General features: G+C 60.6%; 1 protein-coding gene across 2 annotated transcripts in view; it reads left to right on the forward strand.

The window, feature by feature from the left end:
- The window catches only part of LRP1 (LDL receptor related protein 1), a 77,449-nt gene that overhangs the window by 40,771 nt on the left and 13,275 nt on the right, over window positions 1-23,403 (forward strand). For both annotated transcript variants that reach the window (XM_039703174.1, XM_039703173.1), the window contains exons 25-66: window positions 51-215; window positions 495-739; window positions 986-1,117; window positions 1,204-1,431; window positions 1,559-1,733; window positions 2,070-2,164; window positions 2,380-2,529; window positions 2,648-2,788; window positions 3,001-3,129; window positions 3,924-4,055; window positions 4,243-4,377; window positions 4,452-4,581; window positions 5,032-5,158; window positions 5,345-5,496; window positions 5,611-5,735; window positions 5,924-6,295; window positions 7,295-7,484; window positions 8,129-8,333; window positions 8,858-9,050; window positions 10,136-10,261; window positions 10,347-10,475; window positions 11,256-11,375; window positions 12,108-12,221; window positions 12,587-12,736; window positions 12,956-13,078; window positions 13,569-13,685; window positions 13,855-13,983; window positions 14,059-14,181; window positions 15,060-15,200; window positions 15,288-15,475; window positions 15,947-16,130; window positions 16,313-16,398; window positions 16,653-16,772; window positions 17,309-17,496; window positions 17,884-18,089; window positions 18,264-18,452; window positions 18,845-18,993; window positions 19,388-19,481; window positions 19,755-19,871; window positions 19,962-20,081; window positions 20,516-20,638; window positions 21,747-21,872. In XM_039703174.1, the coding sequence (XP_039559108.1) occupies window positions 51-215; window positions 495-739; window positions 986-1,117; window positions 1,204-1,431; window positions 1,559-1,733; window positions 2,070-2,164; window positions 2,380-2,529; window positions 2,648-2,788; window positions 3,001-3,129; window positions 3,924-4,055; window positions 4,243-4,377; window positions 4,452-4,581; window positions 5,032-5,158; window positions 5,345-5,496; window positions 5,611-5,735; window positions 5,924-6,295; window positions 7,295-7,484; window positions 8,129-8,333; window positions 8,858-9,050; window positions 10,136-10,261; window positions 10,347-10,475; window positions 11,256-11,375; window positions 12,108-12,221; window positions 12,587-12,736; window positions 12,956-13,078; window positions 13,569-13,685; window positions 13,855-13,983; window positions 14,059-14,181; window positions 15,060-15,200; window positions 15,288-15,475; window positions 15,947-16,130; window positions 16,313-16,398; window positions 16,653-16,772; window positions 17,309-17,496; window positions 17,884-18,089; window positions 18,264-18,452; window positions 18,845-18,993; window positions 19,388-19,481; window positions 19,755-19,871; window positions 19,962-20,081; window positions 20,516-20,638; window positions 21,747-21,872 (6,383 nt within the window). The remainder of the gene's footprint in view (window positions 1-50; window positions 216-494; window positions 740-985; window positions 1,118-1,203; window positions 1,432-1,558; window positions 1,734-2,069; window positions 2,165-2,379; window positions 2,530-2,647; window positions 2,789-3,000; window positions 3,130-3,923; window positions 4,056-4,242; window positions 4,378-4,451; window positions 4,582-5,031; window positions 5,159-5,344; window positions 5,497-5,610; window positions 5,736-5,923; window positions 6,296-7,294; window positions 7,485-8,128; window positions 8,334-8,857; window positions 9,051-10,135; window positions 10,262-10,346; window positions 10,476-11,255; window positions 11,376-12,107; window positions 12,222-12,586; window positions 12,737-12,955; window positions 13,079-13,568; window positions 13,686-13,854; window positions 13,984-14,058; window positions 14,182-15,059; window positions 15,201-15,287; window positions 15,476-15,946; window positions 16,131-16,312; window positions 16,399-16,652; window positions 16,773-17,308; window positions 17,497-17,883; window positions 18,090-18,263; window positions 18,453-18,844; window positions 18,994-19,387; window positions 19,482-19,754; window positions 19,872-19,961; window positions 20,082-20,515; window positions 20,639-21,746; window positions 21,873-23,403) is intronic.

Below are 23,403 nucleotides of genomic sequence, written 5' to 3' on the forward strand. Positions count from 1 at the left end.
GGGCGAGGCCATGGCCTCCTGTCCTTGCTCACAGCCTCTCCTCCTGGCAGGATCCTGTTCTGGACGGACTGGGACGCCAGCCTGCCCCGCATCGAGGCCGCCTCCATGAGCGGCGAGGGCCGGCGCACCATCCACAAGGAGACGGGCTCGGGGGGGTGGCCCAACGGGCTCACTGTGGACTACCTGGAGAAGAGGATCCTCTGGATCGATGCCAGGTAGGGCCAGGACGCCTCTCTGTGTCCATCCCAGTCTGGATTTTCTCCTGGTTCCAGCGTTGTGCTGGGCTGGGAGAGAGAAGCCTTCATGCTGTGGGGTCTGTTTGTGTCTCCAACACGTGCCAGCCCTGGCTCTGGGTGTTGTCCCCTGTAGATCCTGGTGTAAATCAGCAGGATGTACACCACGGCTGCTTAGACCCTGCTGGTTGTTACTGTTGGGTTAAAGACCCCGTGGTGCCCCCTCCTCACCTCCCTCACCCTCATCTCCCCCCGGCACAGGTCGGACGCCATCTACTCAGCCCTGTATGATGGCACAGGGCACATCGAGGTGCTGAGGGGACACGAGTACCTGTCCCACCCCTTTGCTGTCACCCTGTACGGGGGGGAGGTGTACTGGACCGACTGGCGCACCAACACCTTGGCCAAGGCCAACAAGTGGACGGGGCACAACGTGACCGTGGTGCAGAGGACCAACACTCAGCCCTTTGACCTGCAGGTGTATCACCCCTCCCGGCAGCCCCTGGGTGAGGCTGGGGAAGTGCAGCTGGGGGGACGGGGTTGGGGGACAGCAGGGGGTGGCACTGGCACTTGGTCTAAGCCCACACGCCCTTGGAGCAGCAGGTGGATGCTGCTCTTATCCCTGTTGCTGCCCCTTTGCCCCATCAAGTGATGCTTGATCTGGGCAGGGTCTGGGGGAGCTGCAGCTCTTGGGGTCTCCTGGGTGGGTGTCCCCAAGGCTGGGATGTCGCTGAGTGCTGTCCCCTTTGCAGCTCCTAATCCCTGCGAAGCCAACGGGGGCAAAGGGCCGTGTTCCCACCTCTGCCTCATCAACTACAACCGCACCCTGTCCTGTGCCTGCCCCCACCTCATGAAGCTGGACAAGGACAACACCACCTGCTATGGTAGGGGTCTGCCCGGGGAGCTGGCAAGGGGGATGAGGGGGTGCTCTGGGGCTGAGATCCCACCGGTGCCCTTCTTCTTCTCGCAGAGTTTAAGAAGTTCCTGCTGTACGCGCGGCAGATGGAGATCCGGGGCGTGGACATTGACAACCCCTACTACAACTACATCATCTCCTTCACCGTGCCCGACATCGACAACGTCACCGTGGTGGACTACGACGCTCTGGAGCAGCGCATTTACTGGTCCGATGTCCGAACCCAGACCATCAAGAGAGCCTTCATCAACGGCACCGGCGTGGAGACCGTCGTCTCTGCAGGTTGGTGTGGAGGGAGCTGGGACCCTCCAAAGCCTTCAGCTCCCTGGGATCACCCTTCTTCTTCATCTGAGCATCATCCCAGCCTTGTCCTCACAGCTGACGAGCTCCCATCTTCGTTCCCTTGCAGACCTGCCCAACGCTCACGGCCTCTCCGTGGATTGGGTTTCCAGAAACCTCTTCTGGACCAGCTACGACGCCAACAAGAAGCAGATCAACGTGGCCAGGCTGGATGGCTCCTTCAAGAACGCCGTGATCCAGGGGCTGGACAAGCCTCACTGCCTGGTGGTGCACCCACTCCGCGGGTGAGTCTGGTGGGACGTGGTGCTGATGGGGAAGAGGCGTGTGTGTGCAGGCACAGGTGTGTGTGTGATGGGGGAGAGAACAGGGGCTGTGTCTGTGTGTCAGCACACGTGTGTGCAAAGGGGAGCAGGCTGGGATAAGTGTGCACCCACCCGTGTGTGCCAATCCAGGTGTGCCCGGGGCTCTGGCAACCCCCAAGCCCCATCCTGGGTGGGGACAAGGGGCTGTGGGGCTGTCCAGGTTGTGCCACGAGCAGGTGAGGGGCTCTGCAAGGCTTGGGAGGGTGCAGGGGGCTGCTGGCACCATGGCCCCTCACCCGTTGTCCCCTCACATTGTAGGAAGCTGTACTGGACAGATGGGGACAACATCAGTGTGGCCAACATGGATGGCAGCAACCGCACGCTCCTCTTCACCAACCAGAAGGGACCTGTTGGTAGGGACCCCCCATGGGCCCTGGGATCCCCCACCTCACCTTGCTGTCCTGCAGAGCCTCAAATCCCCACTCTGGCTCCTTGGTGGGGTGGCAGCTGTCCTGTGCTGGGTCACCATGACCTTACCTGCCTGCTCTCTCCATAAATCCCATCCCACCTCCCGGTCTGTGATGGTTCCTGCGTGCCACCAGCCTGGTGACATTCCCATCCTTTCCAGGCCTGGCCATCGACTACCCGGAGAGCAAACTGTACTGGATCAGCTCTGGCAACGGCACCATCAACAGGTGTGACCTGGATGGCAGCAACCTGGAGGTGATCGAGTCCCTGCGGGGCCAGCTGAGCAAGGCCACCGCCCTGGCCATCATGGGTGAGGGCTGCCAAAGGGGGACACCTTCCCCTGTCTCTGCCCCTTCCCAAACTCTCCTGCCCACCTCAGCTGAGGCGGGAGGGGAATGCTGCCACATGCTCCTGCCTTCTCCCCACAGGGGACAAGCTGTGGTGGGCTGACCAGGCCTCGGAGAGGATGGGCACGTGCAACAAGAAGGACGGGACGGAGGTGACGGTGCTGCGCAACAGCACCACGCTGGTGATGCACATGAAGGTCTACGATGAGAGCATCCAGCAAGGTCAGTGTGGGGTCCTGGGGCAGCTGCTCAGCCCCTCTGTGGTGGCTCCAGCCTTGGCAGGTGGCCCAAGCCTTGCCCTTGCCCTCGTGCCAAGCCTGTGCTGGCTGGTGCAGGGCACCCACGCCTTGTGTGGGTGCTGTCCCAGCTGTCCCAGCCCTGGTGGGTGCACCCTGGCCCCCTGTAGCCCCTCACCCCCCTTTTCTCTGCCACAGCTGGGGCCAACCCCTGCAGCCAGAACAACGGGGACTGCTCGCAGCTGTGCCTGCCCACCTCGGAGACCTCCCGCTCCTGCATGTGCACTGCAGGCTACAGCCTCAAGAGTGGGCAGCAGTCCTGTGAAGGTGTGTGCTTGTCCCTGTCCCCTCCCTGAGCCACCCCTCGGTGCAGAGGGACCCTGTGGCCACCCCAGCCATGCCTGTGGCCACCGCAGCCATGTCTGTGGCCACTCCAGCTGGGGACCCCTCACTCTGGCTGCTCATGGGCTCCTCCCCACTGCTCTGTGTCCCACGTCACTGCGGGGGAATGCTGGGCACTAGAGGGACACCGGGGTTTTGGAGGGGTTGTGGGCTCAGGTGGCAGCAAGACCCTTGCATGGGCTGTCCCTGGTGAGCGTGGGGCCACCAGGGGTGTCAGGTGGAGGGGATTGGGACCCTCCCAGGGAGAGGTGGGACCCTCGCTGTGGGCAGCAGGTTGGGCTCACTGGGAGCAGGGCCAGGCACAGCCCTCACTCTGCAGATCCCCCCCATCCTCTCGGGCACTGCCAGGGCCTCTCAAAGGCTGTTTGTGTGCAAAATGTTCCGGGTGGTTTTGGGGGGGGTTTGGCAGAGCTCTGCACCATCTGGGTCAGGGCAGGGGCTGAATAACAAGTGCTGCCCTGACCCAGATGCGCTGTGGAGCCTTTGCCAACACGGGGTGGGGGTGGTGGGCAGTGGGAAGGGGGTTCCCTTGTGCCCCCCTAGAACAGGGCAGGACCTTGGAACGGGCTGTGCCAGGGCTTGCAGCCCCCAGGGAGGTCTGTGCTGGGCCTGCAGAACCCTGCCAAGCTCGTGCTCCTCCCCTGTCACAGTTTTCCAGGGTGGAGGGACAGCCTGTGGGTTTGGGGATGTGTCTGACTGTCCCTGCACCTGTGCTGCAGGTGTTGGCTCCTTCCTGCTGTACTCGGTGCACGAGGGGATCCGGGGCATTCCCCTGGACCCCAATGACAAGTCGGATGCTCTCGTGCCGGTGTCTGGGACCTCCCTGGCTGTGGGAATCGACTTCCATGCAGGTGATGCAGGGCTGGGGATGGGACAGGGGATGGGGAGCATGAGGGGGTCATCACCATCACCCTTTGCCCTGGAATGCCCCCTCAGCAGAACCGGGGTGAGAGAGGATTTCAGTGCTGGCTGCAGGGTTTTTACCATTCTGGAGTGACCAGAGGTGGTCACTGACTCGTCCCCTCCTGTCCCTCTCAGAGAATGACACCATTTACTGGGTGGACATGGGCCTGAGCACCATCAGTCGAGCCAAGAGGGACCAGACGTGGCGTGAGGACGTGGTGACCAACGGCATTGGCCGCGTGGAGGGCATCGCTGTGGACTGGATTGCAGGTGGGATGGGGCCCTGGAGCTGGGGGCAGGGGGGCAGTGGGGCTTCTGTGGGCATTCACCATCCCCTCTTGTAGGAAACATCTACTGGACGGACCAGGGCTTTGATGTCATCGAGGTGGCCAGGCTGAACGGGTCCTTCCGCTACGTGGTCATCTCGCAGGGGCTGGACAAGCCACGGGCCATCACAGTCCATCCAGAGAAGGGGTGAGACACTGCCCCAAAGAGGGGCATCACCTGCGGGGTGGGCACAGGGTGAGACCCCCCACACCTCCCAGCAGAGCTGTGTGTGTGCACACAGCAGAGGACTTGCAGGTCTCCTGCCACACCAAGGAGTGCAAATTTAATGGATTTAATCCTCTCACTGATGGCTGTACTCCCTGGGAGCCCCTTGGGACCTGGTGGGTGTCAGCACCTCAGAAAATCCAAGTGGAGCCTCCTTAGTGGCTTCAGCTTTGGACAGAGTCCAGGGAGAGCAGAGGTGTTTGGATCTGGGGAGGGATGGAGATGCAGGACATGCGATGTCTGTAGGTGGGCAGGGTCCAGACTGAAACCTCAGTGTGGGGGGGATGAATGGGGTGCTGTCTGTCCTTCACTCAAAGGGCCAATGCTGCTCCTGGTGATGAACCTGTGGTGACATCCCTGCTGTCCCCTCAGGTACCTGTTCTGGACGGAGTGGGGGCAGTACCCGCGCATCGAGCGCTCGCGCCTGGACGGCACCGAGAGGATGGTGCTGGTCAACGTCAGCATCAGCTGGCCCAACGGCATTTCCGTGGACTACGAGGTACACTTGGCATCTGGGGAGGATGGCACCAGTCCCCCAAGGTCCCTGTGGCCGTGTCCTGCTGCTGGGGACATCCAGAGTCTCAGGAGGGTTGTCCAGGGTGGTCTGAACCCCAAGACGTCCTGCCAGAGGTGCAGAGGGTAGTGCTGACCCCACACCAACTGGGATTTTGTCTCACCCCTGCAGGATGGGAAGCTGTACTGGTGTGATGCCCGGACAGACAAAATCGAGCGGATTGACCTGGAGACGGGCGAGAACAGGGAGGTTGTCCTGTCCAGCAACAACATGGACATGTTCTCCGTGTCGGTCTTCGAGGAGTACATTTACTGGAGTGATAGGTGAGGTGCAGAGGGGGCTGGGGGCTGTGTGGAGGGTGGGGGGAGCTGGTGGGTGCTGTGGCAAGGTGGGGAGGGGTCCTGTGCTGGTCGCTTGGTGACCCTGTCCTCCTTCAGGACTCACGCCAACGGCTCCATCAAAAGAGGAAACAAGGACAACGCCACCGAGTCGGTGTCCCTGCGGACTGGGATTGGTGTGCAGCTCAAGGACATCAAAGTCTTCAACCGGGCCCGGCAGAAGGGTAGGTGTGAGCATGGGGGGCAGCTCCTCATGTGGGGAATGGGGATGGGATCACTCTGTCCCCATCGGAGCCGTGTTGCACCACGGTTTGAGCCCGTTCCTTCCTCCGGGAGTGCCAAGCGCTGAAAATGGCCAAGCGGGTTCATCCTGCCCAGTGCCTCACCCAATCCCGCCTTGTGCCCCCACCAGGCACCAACATCTGTGCCCAGAACAACGGGGGCTGCCAGCAGCTGTGCCTGTTCCGTGGTGGCGGGCAGAGGACGTGTGCCTGCGCCCACGGGATGCTGTCGGAGGACGGCGTCAGCTGCCGGGACTACGACGGGTACCTGCTCTACTCGGAGCGCACCATCCTCAAGAGCATCCACCTCTCGGATGAGAACAACCTCAACGCGCCCATCAAGCCCTTCGAGGACGCCGAGCACATGAAGAATGTCATCGCCCTGGCCTTCGATTACCGCTACGGCTCCAAGGGCAGCAACCGCATCTTCTACAGCGACATCCACTTCGGCAACATCCAGCAGATCAACGATGATGGCACGGGGCGCAAGACCATCGTGGAGAGTGAGTGGCATGGGATTCTCCCCTCTGTGCCTGCCCTCAGACCCGTCTCTCTCTCCCCCACCTCCTCCTGCACTCCCTCTGTTGTTCCCCGAGGGGTTTTGGTGGATTTGGAGGGGCAGCGGGTACAGGCTGAGCTGTGTGAGGTTTCTGAGGAGCTTCTGGGAGGGGACGCAGGCACTGGGAGCAGCCTGCAGAGCTTGTCCTGGCACGGAGAGTGTGTCACGAGGCTTGGGCTGTAGAAACAGGCACTGCAGCAAAGTTGAGATCAGCTCTGTGCTCACACTCACCTCCCAAGGCAGCGCCCTAAGCCCTGACCCTCGGAGTGCCCAGCCCTGGCTTCACCTCCAGGCCTCACCTTGCACTTGGTTGGCTTTATTGGCACCTGCAGCAGCTTCAAAGAACCGTGGTTGCTGCTCCAGGAGCTCCCTGAGCCAGGGACGTGCTGCTAATGAGGGAATTCACAGTGGTGCTCATGGTGCTTTATCCCTGAGAGGGGAGAGCACGGCCCAGCTCTCACAGCCGCCTCATTAAACCCTTTGCCGAGTGTTAATGAGGGGGAGAGGATGGGTGCAGGGTTCAAGTTCCCAGCTGGGAAGGACTCCCTGGTCCCCAACAGGCTTTGCCTTGTCACTTTGTGCCCCTGGCAGAGGGAAACCCTCCCCTTCCCAGCGCTGCTGCTGTGGATCCAGAGCAAGGTCTGGCTGGTGTGGAGTTTGAGAATGAAATTCAAGTCCTTGGTGCATTGTAGGTGTGCATCCCTCAGCCTTTCTGCAAGGGAGTTTATTCCAACAGAGCTCAACCCACAAGACTCTGGAGTCTCAGGGGTCTCTGCCTCCCCCTGAGCACAGCCCCCAGCCCTACTGAGTCCCCACCAAGCAACCAAAGCCTCCGAGGGATTTTTGGGCTGTAATTAAAAGCAAAAACTTCAACATCCCACTATCAGGGCCATGCAGGGTGAGCCAGAGCCAGGGCTGGGTGTGACCTTTGCTGTCCCCACAGACGTGGGCTCGGTGGAGGGGCTGGCGTACCACCGCGGCTGGGACACGCTGTACTGGACCAGCTACACCACCTCCACCATCACCCGGCACACCGTGGACCAGAGCCGCCTCGGGGCCTTCGAGAGGGAGACTGTGATCACCATGTCAGGGGACGACCACCCCCGAGCCTTCGTGCTGGACGAGTGCCAGAAGTGAGTGGCCCTTGAGGGTCCAGCCAGCCCCCCAGGGATCCACGTGGTCCCAGTGGATGTAGAAGGGAGAAAGCCGTGGATCCAGCTCTGGATCCCCAGGGAGGAAAGACCCTGTAGCCCCCTCCCCACAAACATCTCCAGACCCCATATCCCATCCCCATCCATGGGGTGCCACATTTCCCAGCTGGCTGCAGCAGCCTCATTCACCCCCTTCCCACTTATTTTATGTGGGAATGTTGTCCCGTGCATCCCCCAGTCCCTGGAAGCCCCCCAGCCATGGAGGGACGGGCTGAGCCAGCCTGGATGTGGCTGAGCTGGGGCCATGTGGTCCCAGTGGACGTAGCAGGGAGGAAACTCTGAATCCCAGCACAGAGAGGACTGGACCCCCAGGGAGGAAAGATGTTGTAGCCCCTTCCCCACAAACAACTCCAGACCCCGTATCCCATCCCCATCCATGGGGTGCCACATTTCCCAGCTGGCTGCAGCAGCCTCATTCACCCCCTTCCCACTTATTTTATGTGGGAATGTTGTCCCGTGCATCCCCCAGTCCCTGGAAGCCCCCCAGCCATGGAGGGACGGGCTGAGCCAGCCTGGATGTGGCTGAGCTGGGGCTCCAAAGGCGTTGTGTGTCCCTCCCCTCCCAGCCTGATGTTCTGGACCAACTGGAATGAGCAGCACCCCAGCATCATGCGGGCCACCCTCTCCGGTGCCAACGTCCTCATCATCATCGACCAGGACATACGGACGCCCAACGGCTTGGCCATCGACCACAAGGCTGAGAAGATTTATTTCTCTGATGCCACCCTGGACAAGATCGAGCGCTGCGAATACGACGGCTCCCATCGCCACGTGAGTCTGAGATGGAGAGGAGGGTGTCCACACTGGGGCTGGAGTGTGGTCAGAGGGAAGCAGAGCTGTTCCTGGGGCTGGGGAGGTCAGGCATCCCCAACTCTGTGTTTGGGGGGCTGTGGGGCTGCGTCCCACCGTGGGTTCCTCCTGCTCCCAGTTGGGCTGTGTCCCTGAGAAGTGAGGACATGGCTTCAAGCTGCATCAGAGGAGGTTCAGGTTGGACATGAGAAGGAATTCCTTTATGGAAAGGGTTGTTAGATGTTGGAATGGGATGCCCAGGTTCATGGTGGAGTCACCATCCTTGGAGGTAACTGCAGAATGCTCTGGAGGGGGTTGGTCACAGGTTGGACTTGACCTTGGAGATCTTTTCCACCCTCAAGTATCCTGAGAAGTGTCCAAGGACAGGTTGGATGGAGCTTGGAGCAACCCTGGAAGGTGTATGCACCCATGGCAGCAATGTGGGAACGTGATGAGTTTTAAGATCCTTTCCAACCCAACCCGTGCCACGATTCTGTGCCTGGCAGGTGATCCTGAAGTCGGAGCCCGTGCACCCCTTTGGCCTGGCCGTGTATGGGGATTACATCTTCTGGACGGACTGGGTGCGCCGGGCCGTGCAGCGCGCCAACAAATACGTGGGCACCGACATGAAGCTGCTGCGTGTGGACATCCCCCAGCAGCCCATGGGCATCATCGCCGTGGCCAACGACACCGACAGCTGTGAGGACCCTCTGGTGTCCCTGCAGTGTCCCTGCCCTCTGCCCCTCAGCCTGGCAGCAGGCCTGGGGAAGGGAAACCCATCCCACCATCCTTCCTGGCTTTTGGGAACCCATCCCACCGTCCTTCCTGGCTTTTGGGAATCCATCCCACTGTCCTTCATGATCCTTTGAACACATCCCAGTGTCCTTCCTGGCTTTTGGGAACCCATCCCACCGTCCTTCCTGGCTTTTGGGAATCCATCCCACTGTCCTTCATGATCCTTTGGGAGCCCATCCCAATGTCCTTCCTGGCTTTTGGGAACCTATCCCACTGTCCTTCATGGTCCTTTGGGAGCCCATCCCATTGTCCTTCCTGGCTTTTGGGAACCCATCCCACTGTCCTTCATGGTCCTTTGAGAGTCATCTCACCATCCTTCCTGGCTCTTCAGGAATCCATCCCACTGTCCTTCATTGGTTTTTTGGGAACCCATCCCACTGTCCTTCATGGTCCTTTGGGAACCCATCCCACTGTCCTTCATGGTCCTTTGGGAGTCATCCCACCATCTTTCCTGGCCTTTTGGGAACCCATCCCACCGTCCTTCCTGGCTTTTGGGAATCCATCCCACTGTCCTTCATGGCTTTTGGGAACTCATCCCACTGTCCTTCATGGTCCTTTGAGAGTCATCCCACCATCCTTCCTGGCTCTTCAGGAATCCATCCCACCATCCTTCATGGTCCTTTGGGAACCCATCCCACCGTCCTTTCGTGGCCCTTTGGGAATCCATCCCCCTGTCCTTCTTAGCCCTTTGGGAATCATCCCATTGTCCTTCCTATCTTGTTGTTGCCCCCTCGTGACTCTCACACCAGAGTTGTCCATCCCCAAACCCACTACAGGCTGAAGGCAGAGAGGATTTTCCCTGTCCCTGCACTTTCCAGGGCATCTCCTTGTAAAATCTGGGGAGACCAGGTGCCTCCATCCCCCTACACCCTCCACAGCCCCATGGGAAGAGATCCCTGGGGAGGGATCCCTACTTTTTGTCCCAGCAGGGAGGAGGAGGAGGGGCTGCTGGGTCCATCCCGGGTGTGACCGCTGTCCCTCTGTCCTAGGTGAGCTGTCCCCATGCCGGGTGAACAACGGTGGCTGCCAGGACCTGTGCCTGCTCACCCCCAAGGGCCACGTCAACTGCTCCTGCCGCGGGGAGCGCGTCCTGCAGGAGGATTTCACCTGCAAAGGTGAGGGGTGTGACAGGGGCTGAGGAAAGGAAGGGGTGAGGCTGATCTCCGCCTGGCAGAGCTGACATTCCCGTGCTCTGTCCAGCTGTGAATTCCACCTGCAACGTGCACGAGGAGTTCGAGTGCGGCAACGGCGAATGCATCGACTTCAGCCGCACCTGCGACGGCGTCGTGCACTGCAAGGACAAGTCGGACGAGAAGCAGTCCTACTGCAGTAAGGTTCCTCCTCTTGCTGCCTTGCTCACCCACACACGCACCCCAGCACCCCCAGACACCCTGCTCGAGCTGCCAGCTCCACTCAGAGAGTCACGGAACGGTTTGGGTTGGAAGGGAACAAAATCTGGGGCTTTCCCTCCAAGGCAGCCAAATACACGAGGCAGGTACCTCCACACAGCCTTGCAAGGTCTGTCCCTCGTTAATTAGTCTTAGAAACTCTTCCAATCTGCCATTAAATCTTAAAGAGGATGGAGGCAAAAACTTAAGAGGATGGAAGGCAGGATTCACAGCACTCCAGTAAATCAATCCTTTTTCCTGTGTTCAAGGTCATGGAATCATGGAGTGGTGTGGGTTGGGAGGGACCTTAAAGCTCATCTCATGTCCCATGGGCAGGGACCCCTTCCCCTAGCCCAGCCATGTCCAACCTGGCCTTGGACATTGCTCAGGAAAGGGCACCAGGACTCCAGGGTGTCCTTCCATCCCCCAGGTGCTCACAATCTCTCCTGCCCGCCTAGAGCTGCACCCTTTAAGGTTTCCAGACCTTTCCCAGTGTTGGGGACATGCTGGAGAGCAGGAACCCTGGAGCTGATCCAGTGGGGTCTGCAGCACCCTCAAACACCAGCCCTCACCCCTCTGCACGAGGGAGTGGGTTCCCTGATCCTGCTCTGTGGTTTCTCCCCCTGCTGAAAGATCCTGAAGGATCTGAGACCCTCAGCGGTGCTTGGCCTCCTTCTCCTCACCTTCTCCTCCTCCTCTTCCTCCTCTTCCTCCCTGGCAGGCAGCCGCAAGTGCAAGAAGGGCTACCTGCACTGCATGAACGGGCGCTGCGTGGCCAGTCGCTTCTGGTGTGACGGCATGGACAACTGCGGGGACAACTCGGACGAGGTGCCCTGTAACAGTGAGTGTCTGCCTGGCACCCCGCCAGCCCCTGCCAGGGCTCTGTCAGCTGCCTGGGACAGGGACAGCGGCTTCAGGAGGGAGTTACCGTCAGCTTGACAGGAGCAGAGCAGAGCCAGGGCTTAGCGGAGAGTCAAGGTCAAGCTTGTGCTGCTTTGTAAAGCTCACAGTGACAGCTGAGAGGAAAAACTCCTGGGCATGGGCATGCAGCACCCGGAGCTTCCCAGAGTGGTTTGACAGCCAGGAGGGGCACAGGGCGTGGTGTCACTGCTCCTCATGGCTTCCAGGAATTCCCTTAGGGGGCTGCAGGATGGGTTTGCTCGGTTCCAAACTGACAGGGGCTGTCAGGAGCTCCTCAGAGTCCTATCCTGCTCTGGTTGTGCCAAGGAGAGGGGCTCAGGCTGCCAGGCAGAGTGTGAGCCAGGAAAGGGATCAGATTTGGGAACACTCTGAGCATCCCAGAGCTGTGTGGGCACTGGGGGGATGTGCTCCCATGGCTCCCAGAAAGAGTGTGAGCCAGGAAGGGATCAGGTTTGGGAGCACTCTGAGCATCCCAGAGCTGTGTGGCACTGGGGGGATGTGCTCCCATGGCTCCCAGAAAGAGTGTGAGCCAGGAAAGGGATCAGATCTGGGAGCACTCTGAGCATCCCAGGGCTGTGTGGGCAGTGGGGGGGTGGGGGTGCAGCCCCCCCACCCTTCCTCATTGACTGTGGGGGCTTTTTCCCCCCAGCAGAAACCAGCTGTGCTGCCACCGAGTTCCGCTGCCGGGACGGGACCTGCATCGGGAATTCCAGCCGCTGCAACCAGTTCATCGACTGCGAGGATGCGTCTGATGAAATGAACTGCAGTGAGTGCCCAGCTGCTGCCCCTGGCCCCTCCTCAGCTCTGGGGATGCTCCTGCTCTCAGTGCTGGCAGCAGGGACCTGGAGCTTTGGGGTTTGGGATGGTCTGGGGAGGGAGGAGGGTCCTGCTGCTGTCCTGGGATGAGGCAGCCCCAGCCCACCCCTTCAGCCCCTCTGTGCCATGCTCAGCACCCCACCACCTGGTGGATCCCTGCAGCTCTGGGCGTGTGTGGGGCACATCTGGGGGTGTGTGGGGTGTGGTGGGCTCGGGCAGCAGGGCAGGGGTCAGTGCCACGTGGTGGAGCCAGACCAGGGGGCTTCTGTCGTGGTTCCTGCTGTGTCATGGAGCTCCTGCTGTGATTCCTCTCAGCTGCCACCGACTGCAGCAGCTACTTCAAGCTGGGGGTGAAGGGCACCACGTTCCAGAAGTGTGAGCACACGTCCCTGTGCTATGCACCCAGCTGGGTGTGCGACGGCGCCAACGACTGCGGCGATTACTCGGACGAGCGCAACTGCCCCGGTGAGAGCAGCAGGGCAGAGGGGGCTCTGGGGGCACAGATGCCCCTTTGGGGTCTGCTTAGGCTGTGGAGGCTTTGTTGTCCTCTGCCTGTGTGGCTCTTGCACAGATGGTGCTGCAGGGAGCTGGGTTGTGGGACCTCAGCGGGATTTTGGGGAGGAATCCTTCAGTTCTTCAGGAGGCTGTGCTGTTGTTCTCACTGGTGTTTCCATCACAAAGTAGGTGGGAGGAAGCCCAAATGTCCATCCAACTACTTTGCCTGCCCGAGTGGGAGGTGCATCCCCATGACCTGGACGTGTGACAAGGAGGATGACTGCGAGAACGGCGAAGATGAGACCCAGTGCAGTGAGCGGCAGGGTGGGGACACTCAGGGTTTGGGCTGGGGCACGGGGTGGTGCTGGAGGGTGGGCAGGACCCTCTTCTCTCCCTGACATCCATTTGCCATGGACAGACCCCAGATTCTTCCCCCTCTGTGGATTTACTCCACACTCCTGGCTTTTAGCTGTGACCAGTGTAAACGTCCTCGTGTGCTGGTTTGCTCAGCACATGCACAAATGTCTGTGGCCCTTTTGAACAGGACCAGTTATGGCTCCCTTCAGCTGCATTTTTAGTTCTAACCTCCTGGAACAAGCCCCAGACAGTGCTCAGGAGCTGGGGATGTTCCTCAGTCCGGCAGCAGCGAGTCCCACACCAGCTCTGTGGGACCACAAGCAGTACCCCCAACACCCCCTGGGCTCCTGGAGCCCGGCTGGCCCAGCCTGGCCATGCTCTGCTGGTGTCTCCTCCCCTTATCCCCTCTCTCTGACCCCCATCTCCTCCTCTTCTCCTCTCCCAGACAAGTTCTGCTACCCTGTGCAGTTTGAGTGCAACAACCACCGCTGCATCTCCAAGCTCTGGGTGTGTGATGGGGCTGACGACTGCGGGGATGGCTCTGACGAGGACAGTCGCTGCCGTGAGTCTGCTCCAGCCCTTCTCCCCATCTCCATCCCTGCCTGCTCCATCTCCACGTTCCTGCACCCATCCCTTCTCCCACCCGTGATCTCGCTGCTCTCCCGAGCTCTGCATCTTGGGGGCTCTAACAACGGGGTGACCGGACTCCATCCTGCTCCTCCCTTCCCCAGGGCTGACCACCTGCAGCTCGGGATCCTTCCAGTGCCCGGGCACCTACGTGTGCGTGCCGGAGCGCTGGCTGTGTGACGGGGACAAGGACTGCGCGGACGGGGCCGACGAGACCCTCGCTGCCGGCTGCTGTGAGTGCCCTGGGCTGGGGCTGGGGGAGCCTGGGGGGCTGGCGGGGGGCTGACGGTGCTGGTGACCCTTTGCAGTGTACAACAACACCTGTGACGAGCGGGAGTTCATGTGTGGGAACCGGCAGTGCATCCCCAAGCACTTCGTCTGCGACCACGACGACGACTGCGGCGACGGCTCCGATGAGTCCCCGGAATGTGGTGGGTGTCTGTGGGACCCTGGGTGGGGACTGACCCAGCTGGGTGCTCATGGGCTTTGGGACAGTACCCTGGGAGGGCCTTCATCACCCCGGAGGGGTTTGGTGTGAGTGTGGTGAGAGGGGACCTGGAGAGGCAGCAGAAGGGGGTTGTTAGTGGAGAACAGCGCCCCAGCCTTGAGACAGAGATTCAAACCCACCAAGAAATCTAAATCCACACAGAGATCCAAACCCACAGAGAGATCCAAACCCATAGAGAAATCCAAACCTTCACAGAGATCCAAACCCACCGAGGGATCCAGACCCACCGAGAGATCCAAACCCACAGAGAAATCCAAACCCTCACAGAGATCCAAACCCACTGAGAGATCCAAACCCACCGAGGGATCCAGACCCACCGAGAGATCCAAACCCACAGAGAGATCCAAACCCACCAAGAAATCCAAATCCACAGAAAGACCCAAACCCACAGAGATTCAAACCCACAGAGAGATTCAAACCCACAGAGAGACCCAAACCCACAGAGACCCAAACCCACAGAGAGATCCAAACCCACCAAGAAATCTAAATCCACACAGAGATCCAAACCCACAGAGAAATCCAAACCCTCACAGAGATCCAAACCCACAGAGAGACCCAAACCCACAGAGACCCAAACCCACAGACAAACCCAAACCCACAGACAAACCCAAACCCACAGAGAGTGTGTGTGTGTGCAGGGCAGCCCTGTCCCAGGCCAGGGCTCTGTGGTGTCCCTGTCACTCCCAGCAGCTCAGGAAGGTTTGGCTCCGTGGTGCCTCTCCCTCTCTCGGAGTGGCCCCACGGTGCCTCTGGAAGGCTCAGGAGGGTGGGATGCTGGCTGAGCCCCTCACCCTCCCTCAGAATACCCCACCTGTGGCCCCCACGAGTTCCGCTGTCAGAACGGCCGCTGCCTCAGCAACCGGCAGTGGGAATGTGACGGGGAGTTCGACTGCCACGACCACTCGGACGAGGCGCCCAAGAACCCGCGCTGCAGCAGCCCAGGTACCTGCTGGGGTCACGGCGGGGTCCTGGGGGGGATAGCAGACCCGCAGGCACCCCCCACTGACCGCTGCCACCTCCTGTCTGCAGAAAACAAGTGCAACGACTCCTTCTTCCTCTGCAAGAACGGGAATTGCATCTCCGAGGCGCTGCTCTGCGACAACAACAACGACTGCGCCGACGGCTCTGACGAGCTCAACTGCTTCATCAACGAGTGCCTCAACAAGAAGCTGAGTGGCTGCTCCCAGGAGTGTGAGGACCTCAAGATTGGGTACAAGGTAGGGGGCTACGTAGGGGTGCTGGTCAGAGATCATGGAATTACAGAATGCCCTGAGTTGGAAGGGATCCACAAAGTCCAACTCCTGCACAGGAGACCTCAGCAATCTCACCCTGTGCCTGAGAGTTTTGTCCAAATGCTCCTGGAGCTCTGGCAACCTTGGGGCTGTGCCAGCCAGAAGTGCCTGACCACCCTCTGGGGGAGGAACCTTTTCCTGATATCCAGCCTAAACCTCCCCTGGCACAGCTCCTGCTGTTCCCTCTCCTTCCTCCTCCGCAGACGTGAGGGTTGTGTCTGTCCTGTGCCAGCTGGGCCAGGGACGTGACACGAGCGCTTCAGGCACTGTTTGTGCATCTCAGCTGTCCTTGCTGAGTCTGCGTGTCCCATGGTGACACTTGTCACCTCCCAGCACCTGCCACCTCCCGGCGAGCGGGCCTTGGAGGTGTCTGACAGCTCGGGGTTGCTCCTGCAGTGCAGATGCCGTCCCGGCTTCCGGCTGAAGGACGACGGGAAGACGTGCATCGACATCGACGAGTGCTCCACCACCTACCCCTGCAGCCAGAAGTGCATCAACACCCTGGGCAGCTACAAGTGCCTCTGCACGGAGGGCTACAAGCTCAGACCTGACAACCCCACCAGCTGCAAGGCTGTCACAGGTGAGCGCCAGGTGTGGGCGCAGAGCTCAGGGTGTTCCCGGTGACCGTGGGATGCTCCTGGCGCTGGAGTTGGAGGGTGAAGTGGCTGCCCCAAGCTCATGAGGGGGTGGTGGCGGGTCTGCAGGGTTCTGCCCACATCCCAGCAGTGCTCCCCTGCCACTTTTCCCTCTTTTTCCATGCAGATGAAGAGCCTTTCCTCATCTTCGCCAACCGCTACTATCTGAGGAAGCTCAACCTGGACGGCTCCAACTACACTCTGCTCAAGCAGGTGCGGGGTGAGCTGGGAGCAGGAGGCACAGCAGCCCCATGTGGCTGGGATTTAGGGATGGAGGAGGCCCTGAACGAGCTGCCAGCTGAGGAGTTTGGGCTCTTGGCTTCCCAGGGGAATGGTAGATCCATCTAAATGTCAGGAGGTCGCTGTGAGCGAGGAGCAGGCAGGGAGGCTGTGGGGTCTGCAAACCCCCCCAGAGCTCATGCCAGCCACTGAGGCTGCTGCAACCCTTCTCCCTCCCTGCTCTCCAGGGGCTGAACAACGCTGTGGCTCTGGATTTCGACTACCGGGAGCAGATGATCTACTGGACAGATGTCACCACGCAGGGCAGCATGATCCGCCGCATGCACATCAACGGCAGCAACGTCCAGGTGAGGACGTGGGGCAGCCCCTGGGGCACCCCTGGGCTGGGCAGCCGGGCCTCAGCCACCTCCTGCCCCGCTGTGGGGTCATCACTGGGCTTTGGGAGTTAGCCCCAGTTGCTGTGGGATGTTTTGCAGCCCCACCCCAAGCAGGGGTGGGCTCCACACACTGCCCTGAAATGTGGGACAAGGAAGGTGGGGGGAAGAGTCATGGAGTTGTGGAATGGTTTGGGTCAGAAGGGAACTTAAAGTTCATCCAGTTTCACTCCCCTGCTGTTGGCAGGGACATCTTCCACTATCCCAGGTTGCTCCAAGCCCTGTCCATCCTGGCTGTGGGCACTTCCAGGGATCCAGGGAAACCACAGCCACCCATGCCAGGGCCTCCCCACCCTCACAGGGAGGAATTTCATCCCAAAAATCCCATCTAAACCTAAGAGGGGAGTGATGAAGAAGATCTGGGCTGGGGAGTGGGATGCTGTGACCCCTGAGGCATCAGGGTTTGGTTCTCTCTGCTCATCCCTGTCACCTCTGACTCCTCCTGGCAGGTCCTTCACCGCACAGGGCTCAGCAACCCCGACGGGCTGGCTGTGGACTGGGTGGGAGGAAACCTCTACTGGTGTGACAAGGGTCGGGACACCATCGAGGTGTCGAAGCTCAACGGCGCCTACCGCACCGTGCTGGTCAACTCGGGCCTGCGCGAGCCCCGCGCGCTCGTGGTGGACGTGCAGAACGGGTGAGAGCCTGGGGGACAGGGGCCTGCTGCTCTGCTCAGGAAGAAGGGGGCTGTGGTCACCTTGCTGTAGTCCCGGAGGTTGGGAGATGGGATGAAGCCTTCTCTCTTGGATGGTTTTCCCTGCCCTGTGCCTGTGCAGATCCATTTATCGCAGAGTCGTGGGGTGGTTTGGGGTGGAAGAGACCTTAAAGCCCGTCTTGTTCCACCTCACTGCTGTGGGCAGTCACCTTCCGCTATCCCAGCTTGCTCCAAGCCCCATCCAACCTTGGACACTTCCAGGAGTGGGGCAGCCACAGCTTCTCTGTGCCAGGGCCTCCCCACCCTCACAGAGAGACATTTCTGTGGTTTCCACCTCAACATCTCCCTGCTCTTCTGTTTCATCCCCAGCTACCTCTACTGGACAGACTGGGGGGACCACTCTCTGATCGGGAAGATCGGCATGGACGGCACCAACCGCAGCGTCATCGTGGACACCAAGATCACCTGGCCCAACGGCCTCACCCTGGACTACATCAACAGCCGGATCTACTGGGCCGATGCCCGCGAGGACTACATCGAGTTCGCCAGCCTGGACGGCTCCAACCGGCACACGGGTGAGAGTGCCAGGGCTCCCGGCGTGCCAGGGCACCCTGGGGGGCTCCAGGCTGTGGGTAAGGTGTTGGAATGGGGACAGTCCCCAGCTCTGGCCACTCCTCTGTGTCCACGCTGCTTCTTTGTGGGAGGGGAAGGTGGCTCAGCCCCTGGCTGAGCGCCTGCTCCCCTCGCAGTGCTGAGCCAGGACATCCCACACATCTTCGCGCTCACCCTCTTCGAGGATTTCATCTACTGGACCGACTGGGAGACCAAATCCATCAACCGGGCCCACAAGACAACAGGAGCCAACAAGACACTGCTGATCAGCACCTTGCACCGGCCCATGGACATCCACATCTACCACCCCTACCGGCAGCCCGACGGTGAGCGACGCGGGAAATGGGTTTGTAGGAAATTCCCCAAGCCTGGCAGAAGGCTCACAGTGTGTGCTTCTGTGTGCAAGCCTTGAGATAAGAAATGCTGACTTGGGAATGCCATGGAATAGGACAGACATTGCTGAGAGAGAAATGGAACTAGAAACAAGTTTCAAAGAGTGGCCTTGTAAACAAGACTGGATACTTTGGAGAAATAGAAGTACAAATTCATTTCCCACAGAGCACGGCTTGGGGGTGCTGGGGAATCACCCCAGGAAAGGGATATGGGGGGACACCAGGTCAGGCAGGGGGAGCAGGAGCAGGGTGACAAGAGTCTTGCTGCTCCCATGCCACCCAGAGTGTCCCCAGCTTGGTCTGACTTGTCACCCTGCTCTCCCCAGTTCCCGACCATCCCTGCAAGACCAACAACGGCGGCTGCAGCAACCTCTGCCTGCTCTCACCGGGCGGGGGGCACAAGTGTGCCTGTCCCACCAACTTCTACCTGGGCAGTGATGGCAAAACCTGCGTGTCCAACTGCACTGCCAGCCAGGTAAGCCCCTGCTGCCTGTCCCTGCCTGTCCCTGCCTGTCCCTGCCTGCCTGGGTGTTCCCCATGCCCATGTCCCTCCTGCCATAATCTCTCCAGGGGTGGTGGGATGTTGTACAGTCTTCTGTGGGTGCACACAGCACCTCCCTCCTGTGGAACTTCATGTTTGGGGGTGTCCACGGGAGCCAGAGACCCTCCAGCTCTGGAATGTTCTTTTCCCCCTCTCCTCAAACCCCAGGGACTGGGTGGGGTTAAGGCTTTGCTCTGGGTCAGGATTTGGGAATACCTGGAGGGGACAGCGCAGGATCAGTGCCCTTGGATGAACTCACTGGGGATGAAATATTTTGGGGTGCCCTCTCCCCATCCTGAACCACCTCACGAGCTCCTCTCTCCATCAGTTTGTCTGCAAGAACGACAAGTGCATCCCTTTCTGGTGGAAATGCGACACCGAGGACGACTGCGGGGACCGCTCGGACGAGCCGGAGGATTGCCGTGAGTGCCAGGGGGTGACACAGCCCCCCCGTGTCCCTGCACCCCATGGCTGTTGGGACAGCCCCGTGGAGGGGAGGGTCAGTGCAATGGCAGGGTTCAGGGAGCAGTGGGACACATCTGTCCCTGTGTCAGGATTGTCCCAAGGAGCAGGGCTCAGAATTGGACGCTGGGTCCCCACAGAGGAACCCAGAGGGGTGGAGCGGGGGTTTGAGGTTGAGGCGTGCCCTAAAAATGTTCCTCAGAGCAAACCTGTGGCCCTGTGTTACCCCACAGCTGAGTTCAAGTGCAGGCCAGGGCAGTTCCAGTGCTCCACGGGGATCTGCACCAACCCCGCCTTCATCTGCGACGGCGACAACGACTGCCAGGACAACTCGGACGAGGCCAACTGTGGTAGGTTCCCTGTGTCCCCTTGTGACCCCCAGGCCTCCACAGCGTGCAGCTGCAGCCTGTCACCCCCTGACCGTGTCACCTCTCCCCCAGACATCCACGTCTGCCTGCCCAGCCAGTTCAAGTGCACCAACACCAACCGCTGCATCCCCGGCATCTTCCGCTGCAACGGGCAGGACAACTGTGGGGACGGCGAGGACGAGAAGGACTGTCGTGAGTGGGGGGCATCAGTGGGAGCTAGTGTGGGTCAGACTGAGGAGCTCAGCTCTGTGTCTTGGGGTGTTTGGCTCCCTGGGTTGTGCCAGGGCTTTGTCCATACCCCAGTCTCTGCAGACCCTCTGTCGCCATCAGCCCTACAGATGCTGCTGTTTCCTAGTGGGAATGAAATCCTTAAGTCCCTTGAATGGATTTGGGCTGAGTCTCTTGTCCAGCTGAGGGATCTGGTGGTCTCTGCCCTGTCCACCCATAGTTTGGACTCTCCTGGGGCCATTTTATGGCTCTGCTCCATCTCCACTGAGCACACCAGCCCCCTGTGATCCCTGGAGCATCCACACACCTCTCAACCCCACGGCTGGTTTTTGGGGAAAGGAGTGGCTGTCCCCTGCCTGCCCTGCTGCCCTTCCTGACACCCCTTCTCCCTCCTGCAGCGGAGGTGACCTGTGCCCCCAACCAGTTCCAGTGTGCCATCACCAAGCGCTGCATCCCCCGGGTCTGGGTCTGTGACCGTGACAACGACTGCGTGGACGGCTCCGATGAACCTGCTAACTGCAGTAAGGCACCTGTGTGGGGAGGGGGGTTCTGCCCAGTGTAAAATGCCCACACCGGGCACCTCTGTGTGCTGGTGGGGTGGCAGGTCCCTGCTCAGTCCCTTCTTGGTCCCTGCTCTGTCTATGCTCAGTCCCTGCCCAGTTCTACCCCAGTCCCTCCTCAGTTCCTGCTCAGTCCCTGCTCAGTCCCTGCTCAGTCCCTGCTCAGTTCCTGCTCAGTCCCTGCTCAGTCCCTGCTCAGTCTCTGCTCAGTTCCTGCTCAGTTTCTGCTCAGTTCCTGCTCAGTTCTACCCCAGTATCTCCTCAGTCCCTGCTCAGTCCCTGCCCAGTTCTACCTCCATTCCTCCTCAGTTCCTGCTCAGTCTCTCCTCACTCCCTGCTCAGTTCCTGCTCAGTTCTACCCCAGTCTCTCCTTAGCCCCTCCTCGGTCCCTGCTCAGTCCCTGCTCAATTCCTGCTCAGTTCCTGCTCAGTTCCTGCTCACTTCTTGCTCAGTTCTACCCCAGTGCCTGCTCAGTTCCTGCTCAGTCTCTCCTCAATCCCTGCTCAGTTTCTGCTCAGTTCTACCCCAGTCCCTCCTCAGTCCTTCCTCGGTCCCTGCTCAGTCCCTACTCAGTCTCTACTCAATTCCTGCTCAGTCCCTGCTCAGTTCTTGCTCAGTTCTACCCCAGTCCCTCCTCAGTCCTTCCTCGGCCCCTGCTCAGTCCCTACTCAGTCTCTACTCAGTTCCTGCTCAGTCCCTGCTCAGTTCTTGCTCAGTTCTACCCCAGTCCCTCCTCAGTCCTTCCTCGGCCCCTGCTCAGTCCCTACTCAGTCTCTACTCAGTTCCTGCTCAGTCCCTGCTCAGTTCTTGCTCAGTTCTACCCCAGTCCCTCCTCAGTCCTTCCTCGGTCCCTGCTCAGTCCCTGCTCAGTCCCCGGGGGCAGTGGGTGACGGTGTTGGTGTCTCTGCCCTGCTGGGATCCTCCTCCCCTTGACTTCACCCTGAAGAACTGCTTGGAAGGGAGGGGGATCCCACCCAGCTCCAGGCTGTTCCTCAGCCCTGCAGAGAGCAGCACACACCTGACCAGCGCTGATCCCTGCCCTGTGCCTGTGTCACTTTGTCCCCTGCAGCCCAAATGACCTGTGGCGTGGACGAGTTCCGCTGCAAGGACTCGGGCCGGTGCATCCCGGCACGCTGGAAATGTGACGGGGAGGACGACTGTGGGGATGGATCCGATGAGCCCAAGGAGGAATGCGGTGAGCAGGGGGCGTGGGGACAAGCCACTGTCATCTTGTGTCCCTGTTCCCCGAGGGACAGGCTGGGCTGGCACTGGCTGTCTCCTCTGGGGTGCCCCAGCTGCTCCTTTTCTGAGTGGTGTGGGCAGGGCTGGGTCAGAGGGACATGCAGGGCAGTGCTGACCCCTGTCCTGGTCCCTGTCCCTGTCCTGTCCCTCCCCATGTTCAGGGCAGTGCTGACCCCTGTCCTGGTCCCTGTCCCTGTCCTGTCCCTCCCCATGTTCAGGGCAGTGCTGACACCTGTCCCTGTCTCATCCTCCTCTCATACAGGGCAGTGCTGACCTCTGTCCTTGTCCCATTCCTGCCCTCATTTGGAGCAGTGCTGATCCCATCCCTGTCCCATGTCTCTCATTGTGCAGGGCAATGCTGCCCCCTGTCCCTGTGCCATTCATGCCCCACTTTGGGGCAGCACTGACCCTGTCCTGTCCCTGTCTCTGTCCCTGTCCTTGTCCCTGTCCTATCCACGTCCTCCTTTGGGGCAGTGCTGACCCCTGTCCCTGTCCCTGTCCCTGCCCCTGTGCCATCCACGCCCCACTTGGGGCAGCTCTGACCCTGTCCCTGCCCCTGTCCCTGTCCCTGTCCCTGTCCCATCCACACTTCCCTTTGGGGCAGCTCTGACCTGTCCCTGTCTCTGTCCCTGTCCCTGTCCCTGTCCTTGTGCCATCCACACCCCCTTTGGGGCAGCTCTGAGCTGTCCCTGTCCCTGTCCCTGTCCCTGTCCCTGTCCCTGTCCCTGTCCCTGTCCCTGTCCCTGTCCCTGTCCCTGTCCCTGTCCCTGTCCCTGTCCCTGTCCCTGTCCCTGTCCCTGTCCCTGTCCCTGTCCCTGTCCCTGTCCCTGTCCCTGTCCCTGTCCCTGTCCCTGTCCCTGTCCCTGTCCCTGTCCCTGTCCCTGTCCCTGTCCCTGTCCCTGTCCCTGTCCCTGTCCCTGTCCCTGTCCCTGTCCCTGTCCCTGTCCCTGTCCCTGTCCCTGTCCCTGTCCCTGTCCCTGTCCCTGTCCCTGTCCCTGTCCCTGTCCCTGTCCCTGTCCCTGTCCCTGTCCCTGTCCCTGTCCCTGTCCCTGTCCCTGTCCCTGTCCCTGTCCCTGTCCCTGTCCCTGTCCCTGTCCCTGTCCCTGTCCCTGTCCCTGTCCCTGTCCCTGTCCCTGTCCCTGTCCCTGTCCCTGTCCCTGTCCCTGTCCCTGCTGTCCTTGTCCCTGTCCCATCCACGTCCTCCTTTGGGGCAGTGCTGACCCCTGTCCATGCCCTCCTTTGGGGCAGCTCTGACCCTGTCCATGCCCCTGTCCCTGTCCCTGTCCCTGTCCCTGTCCCTGTCCCTGTCCCTGTGCCATCCACGTCCCGCTTGGGGCAGCTCTGACCCTGTCCATGCCCCTGTCCCTGTCCCTGTCCCTGTCCCTGTCCCTGTCCCTGTCCCTGTGCCATCCCTCCACCCCTGGGTCAGCTCTAAGCTGTCCCTGTGCCTGTCCCTGTCCCTGTCCCTGTCCCTGTCCCTGTCC

The sequence above is a fragment of the Passer montanus genome, unplaced genomic scaffold (genome assembly GCF_014805655.1).
Source record: "Passer montanus isolate IOZ18808 unplaced genomic scaffold, ASM1480565v1 scaffold161, whole genome shotgun sequence".
NCBI classification, from domain to species: Eukaryota; Metazoa; Chordata; class Aves; order Passeriformes; family Passeridae; genus Passer; species Passer montanus.